Source organism: Mercurialis annua, linkage group LG5 (genome assembly GCF_937616625.2).
Source record: "Mercurialis annua linkage group LG5, ddMerAnnu1.2, whole genome shotgun sequence".
NCBI classification, from domain to species: domain Eukaryota; kingdom Viridiplantae; phylum Streptophyta; class Magnoliopsida; order Malpighiales; family Euphorbiaceae; genus Mercurialis; species Mercurialis annua.
The window spans coordinates 6,293,441-6,312,712 of record NC_065574.1 but is presented as its reverse complement, the minus strand read 5'-3'; the positions used below and the strand labels follow the sequence as shown (position 1 = coordinate 6,312,712).

Here is a 19,272-nt window from a genome sequence, read left to right as displayed (position 1 = left end):
CAAAACTTTAAAAAAAAATGCCATTGAAATGATGCTTTAACTCCTAAAAGACATCCTAGTTCAAATTAGTTATCAGTTGGAGAGTTGTTAGAAATGTTAATGCTTGTGAGATTTTGATGCCACTTTTTTATGAAATTGAGAACAAAGCAGTACCATTTAGAGTGGTGTGTAACTTACAAAACCTTAAATCCCTCATAAACTGCACTCAAAAATACTTACTATAACTGTGTCAATGCATGCAGTTTTAGTGGTTTTTAACTAAACATTAATCACTAATGACTTCTTCACTTCATCATATATAGTTATCCACTCTTGTCCCTAAAAAATCATTAAAATTTGAAAGTAAATCATTGAATCACACAATTGACAATCCATTTGTGACTATTTTTAGTATGCTTGATATGTTAAGATAGAAGAATTAGTTCGGATGTCTATATATGTCATACGATGCTAAATTAGTAGTAGTTGTAACTAGTAGGAGTGTGTATTTGGTTCGTACTGAACCGAATCAAAATTTTGTTTTTTTATTCAAAATTGAACCGAAGGTTGTTTTTTTGGTTCGGTTTGTATTTAAAATTAACTGGATATTTTGTTATAATACAAAACCTAATTGAATTAAATCAAGTTTGTCGGTTTGGTTTGGTTTAGCTATTTGTAACCAATGAATATTATTTAGAATATGAGGTAGAGGGTATGATTGGAATTACAAGAATAGAAAAAAAGAAGTAGGATTATTTAGCTTATTGGGCGGTAGCACTTTGCAAAAGAAAGGGCAGTGGTCGGCGAAAATGGGTGGTGGTGGTGGGGTCTAAAGGTGTCTGCCGCACCAGACGCTCCTCTCGTTTTCCCAAGAAGCAAATCTTTATTAGTATTAATTAAAATTAAAGCATGATTATCATGATCATTTCAAAACTATAACTAATGAGCCACTTAATTTTGGATTACGCTACTCAAGACAAACGATTTTAGATCACCTTTTTTTGACTTTGCTTCCATGGAAAGAAAAGGAAAATAGAAGGAAATGTGTATAAAAGAAAGAAGGAACCGTTTTTATTAAAATTAAATTATTTTCTTTTTAACGGAACTGATTAATTTATCAAATTTAATCGGATCGTTTTATTTAGAAAGTCTTGTTATTTTCATAATGTTTCATTCAAAAAGTTGCATGTACACTTTGCGTATTTTTTTTAATAATGATTAGATATAATTACAAGATAATTAATGACTAAATATAATTTGGAAGTAACAAATGTTTAAAAGTATATGACCATGTTTTTCTTTTCATTTTTCATCATTATTTACTAGCGGAATAGTGAAAAATATTCACATTATTTATTAGGAGTATCGAAAATATTATCATTAATTATTAAAAGTATACAATTAATAATATGGACAAAACATGAACAAAAAATATGAATTATATTTTCTTGTTATGTGTAAATTAACAATATGACTTTTTAAATGGGACAAACATTGTATAATTTAAATATATAATATCAAATCAATTGAATTGAATTGGTCATTTAATTTGGTTATTCAATTAAATTGATAAAAATAAATAAAAATATTTTTTATCATAATTAAATATTAATTTATTTATTAAAACTCCTAACCATAATTAATTTTTTTATTGATTAATGAAACTAAATTAGTTGAAATATTTAATTAGATTAAATAGAACCAGTTAAATTGATAATTTGATTTAAATTGGTGCTAACCTCTAATAATTACTGATGGATACCGAATCCTATTGTAAGTATAATGGAGCCGAGTTGCAGGAGATCCACTCTCAGGCAATACCGGACTCCCCCTGAAGATCGGAAGATATGAAGGAGATGCCGAATCTCTTAAGATTCGGTAACATGCTAATAAAGACCGAATCCCACATGATCCGCCGAAAGCGCGTCAGGTCCGGGATTCGGATAATCGACTAATTATGGAAGTGTTGTCCTATTCGGACACAAACACCACATATGAAAGGATAAGCTCTACTTTAGGAAGATAAGACTATTTAGGAAGACGTTTCTAAATAGGACTCTTATCAGATTAAGGTAGATCCCGACAAATCAGGAGAATCTCTACGATATTGCCGAATCCCTATAAAGTAGGATTCACCTGCCTAATACAACTCTATTAGGTATATTCGACTACTATAAAAGGAGCACGAGGTATGCCTAGAATCACAATTATATTCATATACTCAAAACGCTGCTCAAAGCTCTAGACTGACTTTAGCATCGGAGAGTTAATCGGACAACCACCGTCCGGTTAGCTTCTACCCTGTTTTGCAGGTTCACTCACCGGTTCAGAAGGCAGACTCCATCAATTGGCGCCGTCTGTGGAAAAAGGTTAACCAAACTTCAAGAGAAGGAGCTTTTCTGAACTCAAAAAACAAATCTCATTGAAGAAGATGACTTCTGAAAGAGTAAACCTGAAGGATCAAACGTCACAGAGAAAACGAAAAGCAACAGAACTCTCAACTCCTCCTCCAGTAACTTTTGACGGGGAGGACTTCGGGAGAATAGCTGAAGAGCACAACGAAGCTCTGGTAGTGGCCATGATCATCGAACACTGGAACGTTGAGAGAATCCTGATCGATGAAGGAAGCGCAATAAACCTAATAACAAAAAAGGCCTACGAAAGCCTAGGAGGAGACCTAGCGGAACTAAAACGAAATGCCACGCCTGTGGTAGGATTTGGGGGCTTGCCAATTAAGCCCAACGGAACAATTACACTCGATGTCAAGCTAGGAAGGACAAGGAAAAGCGAGGAATTACCTACACGGTTTAGCGTCGTAGAAATCGACCTGCCATACAACGCGATACTGGGGAGACCTTTCCTCCACGACTCAGCCGCCGTGACGAGCATAAAGGCACTAACCATGAAGATACCGACGAAACAAGGAATTATCACGATACAAGGAAACCGAGCCGAGGCGAAAAAATGCTACGAACAAGCAATAAAAGAATCAGGCGAAGCAATGGCAATAGAAGAAATCCTTAATCACGACATCGAAGAAAAAGAAACAGCACCCGAAGGCGAAACAAAGAAACTCCAACTCGACAAGGAGAAAAGAGTAAATCTCGGCGCAAACATGAACCCAAAGATCGAAAGCGAAATCACGGCCATGCTGAAAAACAACGTCAAAACCTTCGCTGCTAACGCATCAGAAATAGTCGGAATAGACCCCCAAGTCATTACTCATGATCTAAATGTAGCAGAAGCGGCGAACCCAGTGAAGCAAAAGAAAAGGAAGTTCTCGGAAGAAAAACAGAAAATAATCGCTGAAGAAGTAGAAAAACTGGAGAAAGCAGGATTCATACGAGAAGTCCACTACCCCGAATGGGTAGCTAACGTAGTTATCGTAAAGAAAGCCAACGGAAAAAATAGAATGTGTGTGGATTACACCGATCTAAACAAAGCGTGTCCTAAAGATAGCTACCCTCTCCCAGATATCGATCAACTCGTGGACTCTACTGCTGGAAACGCGATGTATAGCCTAGCCGACGCAGCTCAAGGCTACCACCAAATTCAGATGAAGGAGCAAGACCAGGAAAAAACTTCATTCATCACGGAGGGAAGAACTTACTGCTACACGGCAATGCCTTTCGGCTTGAAAAATGCTGGAGCAACATACCAAAGACTTATGAATTTCATGTTCAAAGACGAGATAGGAAAACGAGTCCAGGTGTATGTAGACGACCTAATCATCAAGAGCGAGAAGGAAGAAACTCATGCAAAAGATCTCGAAGAAACATTCAACATACTGAATAAGTTTGGAATGAAGCTGAACCCTGACAAATGCACGTTCGGCGTACAAGGCGGGAAATTCCTGGGATTTATGATATCTCAAAGAGGAATAGAGGCGAACCCCGAGAAGATCAAAGCAATTATGGACATGAAGGCACCAAGAAGCATAAATGAAGTTCAAAAACTCAACGGGCGAATCACAGCACTCGGTAGATTCATGTCTTGCTCAGCAAAAAGATGCTTGCCTTTCTTCAAAGCCCTCAAAGGAACACAAAAATTTGAATGGAATGAAGACTGCGAGAACGCTTTTGAAGAAATAAAGAAGTTCCTCGTCACCCCTCCATTGTTAAGCAGACCGCTGAAAGGGGAGACACTATACCTATACATCAGCACCACGCACGAGACCATCGGGACAGTGCTGGTGAGGGAAGAAGATAACGAGATGAAGCCAATCTACTACATTAGTCGAGTCCTGAAGGGCGCGGAGACACGATACCCCGAGATCGAAAAAATGGCACTGGCCGTATTGACCACAGCCAAAAAGCTGAGATACTACTTCCAAAGTCACAACGTTGTGGTAAGAACAAATCAACCATTGCGAAAGGCGATCCAACGACCAAAAACTTCCGGAAGATTAGTCCACTGTTCCATCCAACTCAGCGAACACGACATAAGATACGAACCTCGTCCGACTCTAAAAGCACAAGCTTTGGCGGACTTCGTAGCAGAAATAACTCCAACCGAGACCGGCCAACCCAAACCAGCCTTGGTATGGGAACTCCACGTAGACGGAGCGTCGAATGAAAAAGGAGCTGGAGCAGGAGCCATCCTCAAAGGACCCGAAAAAATCAGAATCGAATATGGAGTAAACATCCAATTCGCCGCCAGCAACAATGTAGCTGAGTATGAAGCCCTAATCGTAGGCCTCGGCCTCGCATTAGAAATAAGAACGGAAATCCTAAAGATATATAGCGACTCCCAACTGGTGGTAAATCAGGTCAAGGGAGAATATCAAGCCAAAGAAACAGGGATGATCGAATACCTGAGTCAAGTCAAAACACAGCTCCAACAGCTGGAAGCACAAGGAGGACAATGGGAAATCATTCAAATCCCGAGAGAGGAAAACACCGAAGCCGACGCCATCGCCAAATCAGCATCAGAACTCGGAGATCTATTCACTAAAATGCAGTTAAAGGAAATTCTCGAATCGCCAAGCACCAGAAAAACAGAAGTCATGGAAATCGAGGAGGCCGACTCCTGGATGACTCCATTGATCAAATATCTAGACCGCGGCGAGTTACCAACAGACAAAGTCGAAGCCATTCGCACCATCAGAAAATCTGCCAACTACTCTTTTCACAACGGAGTTCTTTACCGAACCTCATTAACTCATCCATGGTCTAGGTGTGTCTCGCCTCAGACAGGAGAATCCATCTTAAAGGAAATCCACGAAGGAATATGCGGCGCACACGAAGGAGCAGTCACCATAGCAAGAAAAACAATACTCCAGGGATACTACTGGCCGACCATCAAAGAAGACGCGAAAACATTAGTCAAGAAATGTGATAAATGCCAAAGACACGACAACATCAGTCGTGTACCAGCAGTGCCTCAAGGATCAATGGAAAGCCCATGGCCGTTCGCCACTTGGGGGATTGACATAGTTGGACCGTTCGAAACGGGAAAACATCAAGTGAAATTCCTAATCGTCGCAATAGAGCACTTCACAAAATGGGTAGAGGTAGCGCCTGTCGCAACCATCACCGCAGCCAAAGTAGAGGAATTCTTCAAGAACGAAGTAATATGCCGATTCGGCATACCCCACACTGTAATAGCAGACAACGGCAAACAATTCAATTGCAAGCGGTTCAAGGCATTTTGCAAAGGACTAATGATCAATTTGAAATTTACTTCGGTGGCGCACCCTCAGACAAACGGAATGACAGAAGTCACCAACCGAACCATAGCACAAGGAATAAAAAAGAGACTTTCTCAGTATAAGGAGAACTGGGCAGAAGAATTATACAGCGTTCTATGGGCATACAGAACAACTCCTAGAAAAGGAACTGGCGAAACACCTTTCAGGCTCGCCTACGGTACTGAAGCAGTAATTCCAGTAGAAATTGGCATACCCAGTATCAGAGTAAACTATCTAGAAGAAGAAACTAATGAGGCTAGAACAAGGCTATGTCTAGACCTACTAGAGGAAAGAAGGGATGAAGCGGCAGCCCGAGCCGCCACATACAAGAAGCAAGCTGCAAGATACCATAACAAAAGAATGAATTTTAGAGAATTTCAAAGAGGCGATCTGGTCTTACGAAACGCGGAAGTTGGCAGAGGAAACGCAGGAGTAAAGAAAATGCAGGCTAATTGGGAAGGCCCCTTCATCATAGAAGAAGCTACTGGCAAAGGCGCATATAGACTAAAGACAATAACTGGGTCCATGGTACCCAGATATTGGAATGTAGAACACCTGAGAAAGTATTATCAATAGATTAATTCATGGCATGTACTCATTTCCATTTTTGAAATAAAAGGCGATTTGGCGAAGCAAATCTTATAGGCTCGCTCGAGACCTAATACATACAATTTAACAAGAGTCGTTTGAATCTTAGTTAAAAAATAATTTAGACTCGTCCGAGTCAAATAAATAAAAGGATCCGTTCGGACCTACAAATAAATTACATCAGCAGAAGTTTAGATTAACTTCTCAAAATAACAAACGAGTTTAGATTAACTCTACAACTAAAGAAAAGCAATGGTCAAAAGATCATTATATTCACAGAAGCAAAATTACAAAGGATCCGCCTACGATCCAATACAAAAATAAGGCAAAAGCAAAAAATACAAAAAAGCAAAAATACAAAAAGAAGAAAATAAAAATTAAGCCTTCTTCAGAGCATCTTGCTTCTGCTTATCAAGCTTCGCCTTCACCTCCTTCGCCAAAGAAGCAGGATCCAACTGATTGACTCCAGAAAGATCGACGCCAGGATTCTGCTCCCGCAGCTTTGCCCCGATCGCCAACCGGTATTGAGTCATGACTTGGGAATAAAAGCTCCCAGAGTCACCCAAACGCCGGCGGAGACGCCCCTCTTCTTTCTTCAGATCATCCCTCTCCTTAGTGAGAGCACCTGAAGAAGACTGTAGAGACTCGACTTCCTCGGACAAAGTTCGAACCCGAGCCTCTAAAGCGGAAATCTCCCGAGTCTTGGCAGATACGGAGGACCTCAGCTGTTGGATCAGACCAGTCGCCTCGCCAGCCTCCTCCTCCATCTTTTGTTTTTCGGAGAGCCAGGATTCGGAATCTCTCTGGAGCTTCTTCAATTGATCCACCGCATCCCTTCGGCGGCGCTCCAAAACAGCGATGGACTGGACCACCTGTAAAAGAAAACAACAAATAAGAAAAAAGGAGAAGCAAATCATAATATAAAATAAAAGAAAGAAGCATACCGAAAAACCGCCGAGACAGGCGAACTCAGCCAAACTATCGCCATGTTCGCGATCAATGGACTCAATGTCCTCTTTTATCATAATATTCTCCATGCAAGCATGAAGAATGGCGACGTTTGAAAGACGAGACGGATCTTGTGCGTCCGCCCAAGCTGCGAACCGAGGTGCCTCCTCGATAGACACCCCAGAAGATTTCTTCTTCTTGGGACGCTTGGCAGAAGCTCCAGCCTGGTCCTCAGCAGGACGCTTCTGGCCGGCGGTAGGCAACCCCTTCAGAGAAGGAGCTGATTCCTTCGAAGGAAGAAAATGCAACTCAGAAGTCGCAGCAGGAACTTGATCGCCAGAAGCAGGACCAAGATCCACCGAATCAGGCGTCGGATTCGGTACGGCGATCGTAGACGGATTAGGAACGCCACTAGTAACCTCGCCCATATCTACAGTCATATCGACATGAAAATTGTCAAGCAAATGTTCAAGAGAAGTCGACATCCTACAAAACAAAAACATAACAACAAAAGATTAGAAAAATACCTTCTAAAGGAAGACCCGCCAAAAGTATTTCACGGCGACTCAAATATTGTTCTAAAAGAACGCTGTACTTGGGCTTATCAAAACGACAATCCGACAACAATGACAGGGCGAAGTCCTTCTCCCCATCAGCCAGATCAGGTACATCAGTAAGCGAAACCTTACTAGAAATAAAACTCCGCGAAAAAGAGGAAAAAGAAGAATGCTGAACTAAGAAAAACTTAGGGGTCCAACCCTTCAAAGAAGAAGGAAGACTAAAAAGAGATCGATTCGGTCGACCACCAGCAAAAATAAATTCCTCACCCTTTCGGCGGGAGAAAACATAAAAATAATTAAAAAGAGCAAGCGAAGGCTCCTGCATCCGAACCCTACACGATTCCATAAAAGAACAAAGAAGGCGAATCGCGTTCGGATGCAGTTGACCCAAAGGAACACCTAAATTGTGACAGACCTCTACAATTAAAGACTCTAAAGGAAACCTAAGACCCGCTAAAAGCTGTTCATGAAAAATTACTATCTTGGATGGCGAATCGGTGCTATGATTCGCCCGATACAATTTTGCCGGTCTCAGAATAACATACGACTCAGGAAAGTTAAATTCCTCGGCATAACCGAGTATCTGCTCTCTTGACAAGGAGCTCCGGGTATATTCTAGCTCGTCACGAGCACCCTTCGCCCCCTCAGTTACTTCTGACATTTTATAATTTTTAAAATGGGGGGGAAACACGGAGTGATGATGAAATTAAAACTCTAAAAGATCAAAAGATAGGAAAAGACGAAGAACAAGACGAAGAACAAGAAGAACAAAAGGAATAAAATCAAAACTGAAAACTACCAAGAAATTAAATTAGCGAAAAGGTAAAATACCTCGCAAGCAAATACGCAGGATCAAAAGAAAGATAAGGAGCAACTTGAAAACGAGGAATCTTGACAGCAGAAGAAGGAAACCCACAGAAAGCTTGAAGAAATTGAAGATTTAGCAGTTGCAGAGAAAGCAAAGGTTGAAGAAGAAAGAAAATGAAAGAAAATGAGCAATTATATAGCCTGAACCAAAGAAACTGAAAAGACGAGATCCCATAATTACAAATAAGGACCAACTAATAGCGCACGAAGACACTTGTCCTTCATCCAGTCATAACCCTCTACTGATAGACAACACGTGGCAACGCAGAATCTTACTAAAGATGAAACGTCGCCCACAAACATATGAAACGACTCGCCCGGAATATAAAACGACTCGCCCGTATAAAAGAACTCAGCTCCAAAAGAGCTAAAATCCACTAAGGCATAAATGCCAAACTACTTCAGCTCACTTGCGGGGGGGGGGGCTAATGATGGATACCGAATCCTATTGTAAGTATAATGGAGCCGAGTTGCAGGAGATCCACTCTCAGGCAATACCGGACTCCCCCTGAAGATCGGAAGATATGAAGGAGATGCCGAATCTCTTAAGATTCGGTAACATGCTAATAAAGACCGAATCCCACATGATCCGCCGAAAGCGCGTCAGGTCCGGGATTCGGATAATCGACTAATTATGGAAGTGTTGTCCTATTCGGACACAAACACCACATATGGAAGGATAAGCTCTACTTTAGGAAGATAAGACTATTTAGGAAGACGTTCCTAAATAGGACTCTTATCAGATTAAGGTAGATCCCGACAAATCAGGAGAATCTCTACGATATTGCCGAATCCCTATAAAGTAGGATTCACCTGCCTAATACAACTCTACTAGGTATATTCGACTACTATAAAAGGAGCACGAGGTATGCCTAGAATCACAATTACATTCATATACTCAAAACGCTGCTCAAAGCTCTAGACTGACTTTAGCATCGGAGAGTTAATCGGACAACCACCGTCCGGTTAGCTTCTATCCTGTTTTGCAGGTTCACTCACCGGTTCAGAAGGCAGACTCCATCAATTACCAACCCTATAAGCTAGCGATGTCAATCACTTCATATCTCAGATTTAAATGCATTTTAAGCCCGGTATTTTAATCAAGAAATGAAAATTGAAAATCTACTAATAATTGAGTGCATTTGCTTTTTCACTTTTTATGGAACGAACCGATATTGATTTCTTTTTTAGACCCTATTAATGTAATTTGCTTGTCATGCTAAATACTGATTAACTAATAATAACCTTAATAATAAACCCAGTTCTTGTTTAATAAAGTTTTTCTAGTTGTTTAATGAAATTCTTCCACATACCAAGACGGACTAGCATCATTTTAATACACAAGAGCATATAATAATTGAGTGATTAGGCTAGATTTAACCTTTATATATTAGCTTATGGCGTCACGTGGATTATAATTAGTCAAGTCGTTGTATAAATTGATTATAATTAGTTTTTTTCTTTAATACTGATTATAATTAGTTAAACTCATTGCTTTTATCCCCCTAACATGATGTTAAAAGTCGCACACGAGTGCATCATTTTCTATATTTTATATTCTTAACCGAGACTTTTGAAAACCATGACACTCAACTCCCACCATCAACAAAATTCTAAGAATATGCCCTTTTTCTGGTGTTTGGTTGAATTTAAACAATAAAAAAATTCTATTTGTCAAATTCTATTTTCAAAGTTAAATTTTAAAATCGAAAAAAAAAAATTGAATGAAGTTGAGAACGTTGTGGAAATAGTAAGAAAAGAAAATGTCTGCCTAAATTAGACAATGAAAAATGGTAAGTCTTGCATCTGTTGAATGCTCTCTGACAATTGGAGCGTGGTCTCCAGACACTAATGGACTCCCATACAGATATGTTTTCATGCCACATGTTTCCATTAATTCATGCATTGGGGCCTTTATTTTTACATAAAGATCAAAAAAATTATTTAAAAATTATTTAATAGAATTAAAAAAATTAAATATTTTTTCCTTTTACAAGTCTAGTTAGCGCTGTGATGCATCGAGCCGGACCGAATTTTAAGGTGTTTATGTTCGGTTTATTACATGAATGAAGATGTTCATGTTCGGTTTGTTCGAACTCTAAATAAAGTGTTCATGTTCGGTTCGTTTAAAATGTATATTAGTATTCATGTTTAGTTCGTGTTTCAGCCCGTGTTTGTTTGTTTAACTCATTCGTTTGGAAGCTAGACGAACGATCATGAAACGAAATTATTTAATTTTACTTTTTTCCCTATTAAAACTACATATAACTTTGCTTAAAATAATATAGTTATAATGTATTAAAAAAAATTATATTTAGATATATATGACTAGCTAGTTCGCAAACTCTTTATTGAGATCATATGCGAGTCAGTTTGTGAATTCTTTATCGAGCTCATATACGAGCTCGTCCACGACTTCTTAATCGAGCTTGTTCAAGAACAACTAAACGAGCTGTTCGTGAACATAAACTAATCAAACACTGCTATGTTCATATTTAGCTGTTTTAAATAAATGAACATATATAAGATCAAGTTCAAGTTTGGTTTGTTTATAATATGAAAGAACATGAACCGAGCTCTTATCGAGCTGAACAACGAGCTGCTTTTGAGCAGTTCGGACCATCTACCGTCCTAATTCTAGTTAAAATTTTAATTTAATTTCAAACATTCATCAACAAATATAGCCAATTTGCCTTGATCAATTTAAATAACGTGTGATTAGTCTCATGTGGCCTCTACACTATCAAAAATGCATTGCCGATATAGAAAGATGCAATGAACCAAAAAAAATTCAAATCTTTTGAATCTTTTAAAATTCTAACCAAAAATTTAAATATTTATAATTTTAATCAAATTTCTAATCCATGTGATCTTTTGACAGTAGTAAAGGAGGCCACGTATAATTGGACACATGCTATTAAAGCGATCGGGTGAGTCGGTTAAAACCGTTGCGAACATTCAAAATTAAACTAAAATTAAAATTGAAATTCTAAAAAGTCAAAAAATTAATTTTTCCTAATCCATTAGACCTAAAAAATCCAGAAGGACAGTGACAACGGTTGAAGCCGAGACTTGAATGAGTCGTGTTGACTAGTTGTTGCTTGTGTTGCACTTATGGGAGTTGCAGCACGTGAGCTGCAACAACTTAAAAGACACTTCTGAATATTACTAGATTACATGTATATATGTATATAATTGTGAGTGTATCTATGTTCTGTAATCTGTCTCATATGCAATTATGTAATGTCACATGTTATCTTGTTCCCAACATCCTTTCATTTTTTGGTTTTCAAATAATGGAATTGGCCATCTTATTTTATATATTGTTTTGTCTAGGTTCATTCAATCCCAACTTTCTATCAAGACTTTGGCTTTTTAGGCCAATTTTGATTGTATCTGAATTAATAATAGACATCGGTGCCGATGAGCTATAGACAAATGATATAAGCGTTTGAGTAATAATTTATTAGATCGTAAGATCAATTCTTCCTACAAGGCTTTCTCCTCCCCTAATTATCAAAAAGACGATAGACATCGGTTATTGCTTCCTATAATTTGTGATTAAACAATATAAGTTATGGTAGAAACTATTTTACTTGCAAGCCAAGGCAATAGAGTAGAGATCCAGTAAAGGGTATCTTTTGTATTTCTTTGCATGGGATAGTTTAGAAGTTTCACAGGTTATCGGAAATGATTTAGTATTTTTTTGGTATTTCATATGAATATAATTGTTTTGGATCTGAATTAATATGCTTTATCGAGTTTTAAGGAAAAAAATAGCTAGAAAAGATATGTCAAAATTTCGTAAAATATGTGTATAAGGCTTTTATTGCATGTTTTATAACACTACTAGGTTTGCTTAAAAAACATACATTTTACATGGACATTAAAAGTTAAAAACTTTCCTAATTAGATGACAATTGGGACAGATTGGACAGATTTGAATTGAACAAAGGATTAAAAAAAAAAACCTAAACTTGGCACGAAAAATTAAATATATCCAAAGTCACGAAACCGGGTTAATACAAGGCCCACTATTATAACAAATTGGTTCAAACACACCCCTCACACACCCTTACCGACTCTCGCACCGCGTATGAAACACTCTCCGTAAAAATAAATAAAAGAATCTAAATTAGTTTTTATATTTATTTTTAAAAATTTCAAATTAATACCTAAAAAGTTTTAAAACAACTGGGTTAAAAAACATTTCCGACTGATCCTCCTCGCTTGAGGAGCTGTTACTCCTCCTACGTTTGTCGGAAAAAAATTCCCCCAATTTATTTTTTGAAATTTTTTTCGGCGGCAGTTTTCGATGTGTGTGGTGGTTGGCGGTCCGAATGGAGCGGGTTCCGGTGAATGAAAGGGTGTATTGATCCGGTTTTTGCATAGTACATGACAAGATATCTCATTCTCTTTCGATATTTTTGATCCATTTTCATAATTATTGGATTATTTTGATCCCATTTCACAATCCTTAGACATAGTCATTGACTTTTAGTTATTTATTCGAATCATTTTGAGTTCGGAAAAAAATTGTTCAGGACCCTAAAAAAAAGAGCATTTATTGCAACGAAAAAAATGCATTTTTATTATTATAAAAAATTAAAAAGTTTAAATTAAATTATAATAAATTGTACATGTTTGAATTTATTTTACCATTAGACCATAAAAAATTATAAACTTATTCTTAAATTGGGTATGTTCCATTATTAATGTGATTAGAATGAATACAGATAAGAAAAAGAAAAGGAGTCAGAATATAATCAACAAAATGTTATTGGTGAATTATTTTGAAATTTATTAGATAGATAGTATGAGCATTACACGTTGGCATGCGGACAAAAATAAAAATAATTATAAGATTCCTCTATAAATTATTAAATATATAATTATTAGCAATTATATTACAAACAAACAAACCTAAATTACGTGCATATACATTTTGATATATCATTAATTTATAAAATCCTAATTGGAAGTCTTTGTGTTTCTAATCTATAGTATTTCCTATGCTAATAACCCTAAAATATGGGAGAAACAAGAAAAATATCGATTAATCTACTTTTTTTTATTAATTGATTCCTACAATTAGTTTCAAAACGATACAATTGGTTTAACTGAAACAAATAAATAAATTAAAAAAATAATTGATAAAAAATAACATTTAATTTAATTAAATGTAGGGCGAATCCATACGAATACTTATTTCTTTTTTAAGAACTCTTCTAGCAATTATAGATATTTTACTTAGAATATCCGGGTAAGTTATGTATATATGAGGGAACGATGGATACTTGCATCCTCACAATAAAATCATGTGAAGGACATCTTAGGAAACATTGGTTAATGTGCTACAAAATTGATCCCGAAATGCACTGATCATATTGATAACCTTCTAACACAAGATTACATTAGTTATCTGTTCGAACATATTACAATTACATATAAATATAAAAACATGCTCGGTAAATATAAAAATATATGTATATCGTAATAATTAAGAAAATTCGGGGGACGAATCATTGACTTGTTCTGATGTTAACTCTAAAAAGTATGCTTCGAAAATTAAGGATTTGACTCTGAAACTAAAAAGTAAAAATTACTAAAATATTTAATTTGCTCCAACATCTTAAATAATTTTATAAAAACTTTAATTTTACTTTTTATATAACAAAATAAAATCTAATTTTATCTTCATCTGTCTCTATCTCTCATAAAGTTATAACGAAATAATGCACATATTAATGTAACACAATCACGTAATTTGTGCACTTCAACTACCCAACTCATTAGTTTGAAAAAAGAAATACTCAACTCATGTGCATTTACTATAAATATTTTATAATCCTCACACAAAAATAATTTACATTACCTTGAGTGAATTTTTTTTTGAAAGGTCTTTTCACATTTAATACTTTTATTCAATTTTTTTAAGCAAAATTCTCTGGACTTGGTTTAATAGTGTTTTGATTTTAACAGTATAAGAAGAAGGGGTTTAAAATTTAGAATTATAATTTAAATTCGCTAAAGCATATGCAAAAATAATTTAATTGTTATCTTTTGTTAATTTTTGTTGATTCAACAACGTGAGTCTAATCAATATAGTTATCATATTGAATGAGATTTTCATTATATTTAGGCGTCCACATAGTTCTAGTTTAGTTATTTTAACTTTTAAGGGTGTTGATGAAAAACTAATTGGACTGTTTACGTATTTATGTTGAAAATTAAAGATTATTGTTTTTTACCTCAAAATGGAAAAATTATAAAGAATGTACTCTAAGATTTTTTCAGATTTTAGTTTTACTCTAAGTTTTAAAATAATTGTGATTTTACTCCGTTATCATGTAGTTATCATCACATATCATCTTATTATTATTTTTCTGTAATTGTTTTTCCATCCAGGTATCTTATTATCATACTATTATCATTTTATTATCATAAAATCTTATCATACTATTATCTTCACATTATCATCTCGTTATCATAATTTTTCTGTAATTTGTTTTCCATATACGTATCATATTACCATATTATTATCATAATCTTATCATTTTACTATCAATAAGAATTTTATCATATTATTATCATAATATTACCATACTATTATCGTTATCGTATTATTCTATTATCACAACTTTATTATAATCAAATAATATTATGATACCAATACGATAATACAGTGATACGCATATGATAATCAAATGCTATGATTTTTATAAAAAAATTATTTTTCTCTGCAGTGTTATGATAATGATATGATAATGCAATGATATTCATATGATAATCAGATGGTATTTTTTTAATAAAAAATTATTTTTCTCTGCAGTGTTATGATAATGATATGGTAATACAGTGATACTCATATGATAATCGGATGCTGTTTTTTTTATAAAATCGTTTTTCTCTGCAGAGTTATGATAATGATATGATATGCAGTGATACTCATATGATAATCGGATGCTGTTTTTTATTTTACAAAAAATCGTTTTTATGGAGAAAATTATTTTTTTCATCATAAAATTGTTTTATGTGTATTTTTAGATCTAAAACTATAAAAGAGTAATTTAATTAAATCTGAATGTAAAAATAAATCATAATAATCACCACAAATTAAAAAAATCGTTAAAATAAAAAAATGAAAGAACGGCGGAGCGACGGTGGAGCGACGAAGGAACGTCAAAGAAGAAAAGAAAAAAAAGAAGAAAAAAAAAGCGAAGAAAAAGAAGAAGAAAAAGAAAAAGAAGAAGAAAAGAGAAAGAAAATAGAAAAAAATGACAGTCGTCGCATAAAAGTAAAAGAAATATATTTAAAATAAAAAAATAATAAAAATAGGTATTATTATAATATAACCACTTTTAAAATAAAAAAAAATAAACATTAAAGAAGTGAGGTATTTTTTCTATTTTTTTATGAAATTAAAAATTTAAATTCTTTTTAAAAAAATAAAATATTTATTCTAATTTTTTTAAAATAATTTGATCGCCACATCCGGTCACCACCGGCCATCCACGGCTCTTCACAAACATCTAAGCATGAGATAGTGGGAGGTAAAATAGGACTACATACATTTTGAGGTATAATATAGCATCTTAAAAATAATTGAGTACTAGTCGTAAGCCCGCGCATTTGCGCGGAATCAAAGTTAATTATAATTTAAAATATAATTAAATTCAAAAAAGTAATATAAATAATTCATAAAATAAAATTTATAACATATAATTACATATAAATTTTAAATAAAAATATAGTTCAATAAGTTACATGTAATATTTATTCGCAATGCACCTTGTTTTCTTATCAAATGCTTTCCCTATCCGCTCTTACTTTTCTTGCAAGTTCTTTATCTACAAACAATTGCACATATAAAAATCAACATAAAAAATGAAATCGACTAATTATAAATATCTGCAATCTTAAAAGATATATGAATCCTTTTAAAGCTGATTTCCAAAACAAAAATTCAAATGCCATTAGCTTAATATTTTTTTGGCTAATTTCATTATTTGCTTATTAGCTTTCTATGGTTTATACATACTAATAATACTGCTCCCACCAAATTATCACATACGTAATAAGTTTTATTTTTATTTATTTTATTGGTTCAACATAACCTTGTCGCTGTAATGAAGCAATTGAATACTTTAAAGGCGCGTCATAAATTGTATAATTACAAAGAACTCACTTATGTATTATGTTATAAATTGTATAATTAAAATTAATTAATTCTCATCTATATGCATTATGATTATTGCTATAATTTTTTTTATTGATGCCATATTAAAAGAATAGACCAGATTGGTACAAAAGTGATCGAAAATGTCCTAGATGTAACTGTTTACACTGGCCTAAAAAGAGCTCATATGGGCTAATTCGGGTTTTTGAGCCAAAAGCCAACAACTATCCTTTTATTCTTATCTTAGCTTAGTAGTTATCTTTTTGTGTCATTATCTTATTTTTAGTCATTATCTTAGTTATTTAGCTTAATATTTATCTAAATAAGAGATTGTATCTCACTAGATTAGGTTTTCTATTTTAGGGTTTGTCCCCTATAAATAGCTAGCTTTAGGTTTGTATTAACGACAACTCAAATCAATCAACAAATACAACTTCAAAGCCCTGCGCTTTTCTATCCTCAACCTCCGCGGTTGGTTAACTTAGGAGTAGGAGTAGTGTATACATTAATCTCGCCTAGGTTGCTTAACCTCCAGATCAATGTTTTAGTTTAGTTTAATTAAACCCTGTTCAGCTTTTCGGACCGAACCGGTTAAAGCATCGATCCGTACAGAACCCATTTATAAATTCAAAGATTCGAGTTTGGAAATATTTCCACGCGAACATCTTTTGGCGACTCCACTGGGGACGCATTTATGGTGAGCACAAAAACCGGAACTACGAAGAAAAGTTATAGGTGCACTCGTTCAAGTAGCCGAGTCCAACCCGAAGTAGATTGCACATGTTCAGGCGATCCAAATTCAGACTTGAAGAAGATCGTGACAAATGGCGACAAGTCAGGGTTACAGCCGCAAAAGAGGACCGATGCACCTCCCGCTGTGACAATGACCGTCGAGTTTCAGCTGCAAAAGGGGACCGACGCACCCTCCGCTGGGACGACGACCGTCGATCTCAGAGTCAAGCATCTGAATCAAGTACACGAAGAGGAGACAAATGATTATGTCTGCAACCTACCTCTCTCTCGCCCCTCACTATCACGTGCCGATTTCATAACCATGCGTAATGAGTTAGTCCAGAAAAAATCGGCGGACATGTGATGAGGCGATGAATCAGATGGAGGGAGCCATCAAAATAATTTAAAGGGAGAAAAAGGCGGATTTCGATAGTTTAACGAGTGTAGTGAAATTATTGGTGAAAGTCTTGTCAGGATAATATATCGCTGAGACTGCCAATAAAAAGGCCGGATTTCTCTAAACACCGAATAAACTCGGGGTTCGAAAGATATCGGCCAAGCAAAGTATCAAATGCGAATAGGCGATCAAAATTGGAGCCTATCATGAATGATTATCAGTGTTTTAAGAAAAATGATCGGCCAAATTTCTTGTTCAAATCAAGAAATCTAGACATGCCCGGGATAAATCAGATTGAAAATTCCATCATACAACAAAAGACATGTGGCCCGCCAAGTTGTTCAACTGAGTAGAAGCATGCACTAGTGTTCATTTGTCCATGTAAGAATTGAAAAGAAAAGTGGGCCAGCTTTCATTTTTTATGAGCAAACAGGAGCAAGAAAGGAAAAAATTGATGGAGAAGCAGTAACTAGACAATGACACGGCTTACACCTACGATCGGCCAAAAATTTATAATTCTTGAGTTTATAATAATAAGGCCAATCAATTTTATGTGCTGGTTACCGAAATCCGATCGGCCAAAATAAGTGCTGAGCGATACATTTGATTTTTTCGGTCTAAGCGACCGATCACTGGATAATTTATGGCATACGATATATAAATACGTCTCTTTACCTTTCTTGACATCCAGCTAAAAAAATGTGGGGGGCATTGTTTACACTGGCCTAAAAAGAGCTCATATGGGCTAATTCGGGTTTTTGAGCCAAAAGCCAACAACTATCCTTTTATTCTTATCTTAGCTTAGTAGTTATCTTTTTGTGTCATTATCTTATTTTTAGTCATTATCTTAGTTATTTAGCTTAATATTTATCTAAATAAGAGATTGTATCTCACTAGATTAGGTTTTCTATTTTAGGGTTTGTCCCCTATAAATAGCTAGCTTTAGGTTTGTATTAACGACAACTCAAATCAATCAACAAATACAACTTCAAAGCCCTGCGCTTTTCTATCCTCAACCTCCGCGGTTGGTTAACTTAGGAGTAGGAGTAGTGTATACATTAATCTCGCCTAGGTTGCTTAACCTCCAGATCAATGTTTTAGTTTAGTTTAATTAAACCCTGTTCAGCTTTTCGGACCGAACCGGTTAAAGCATCGATCCGTACAGAACCCATTTATAAATTCAAAGATTCGAGTTTGGAAATATTTCCACGCGAACAGTAACATAAAAAAATTAGAAAAGCTTAAAACTTTAAAGATCAGATTAAGTTACCTGATAATTATAATATAAGGTGGAAAGTAGAAAATGAAACTCCCACTATTTGTGCATGAAGAA

The 19,272-nt window shown here is 35.4% G+C and overlaps 1 protein-coding gene across 1 annotated transcript; it reads right to left on the bottom strand.

The window, feature by feature from the left end:
* Window positions 1-6,509: 6,509 nt before the first annotated feature.
* Window positions 6,510-7,644, bottom strand: LOC126682576 (uncharacterized). Its single transcript, XM_050378300.2, has 3 exons — window positions 7,534-7,644; window positions 7,201-7,368; window positions 6,510-7,128 (listed from the first exon to the last, which is right to left on the bottom strand). Exons 1-3 carry the CDS (start codon window positions 7,642-7,644, stop codon window positions 6,634-6,636), a joined length of 774 nt encoding a protein of 257 aa, XP_050234257.2. The 3' UTR covers window positions 6,510-6,633.
* Between the last annotated feature and the right edge of the window lie 11,628 nt (window positions 7,645-19,272).

Coding starts and splice junctions, on each gene's coding strand:
- LOC126682576 (XM_050378300.2), bottom strand. CDS start 7,644: ATGACTGTAGATATGGGCGAGGTTACTAGTGGCGTTCCTAATCCGTCT. Junction 7,369..7,533: donor GTCCTGCTTCTGGCGATCAA/GTTCCTGCTGCG, acceptor TCTATCGAGGAG/GCACCTCGGTTCGCAGCTTG. Junction 7,129..7,200: donor CCTGTCTCGGCGGTTTTTCG/GTATGCTTCTTT, acceptor TTTCTTTTACAG/GTGGTCCAGTCCATCGCTGT.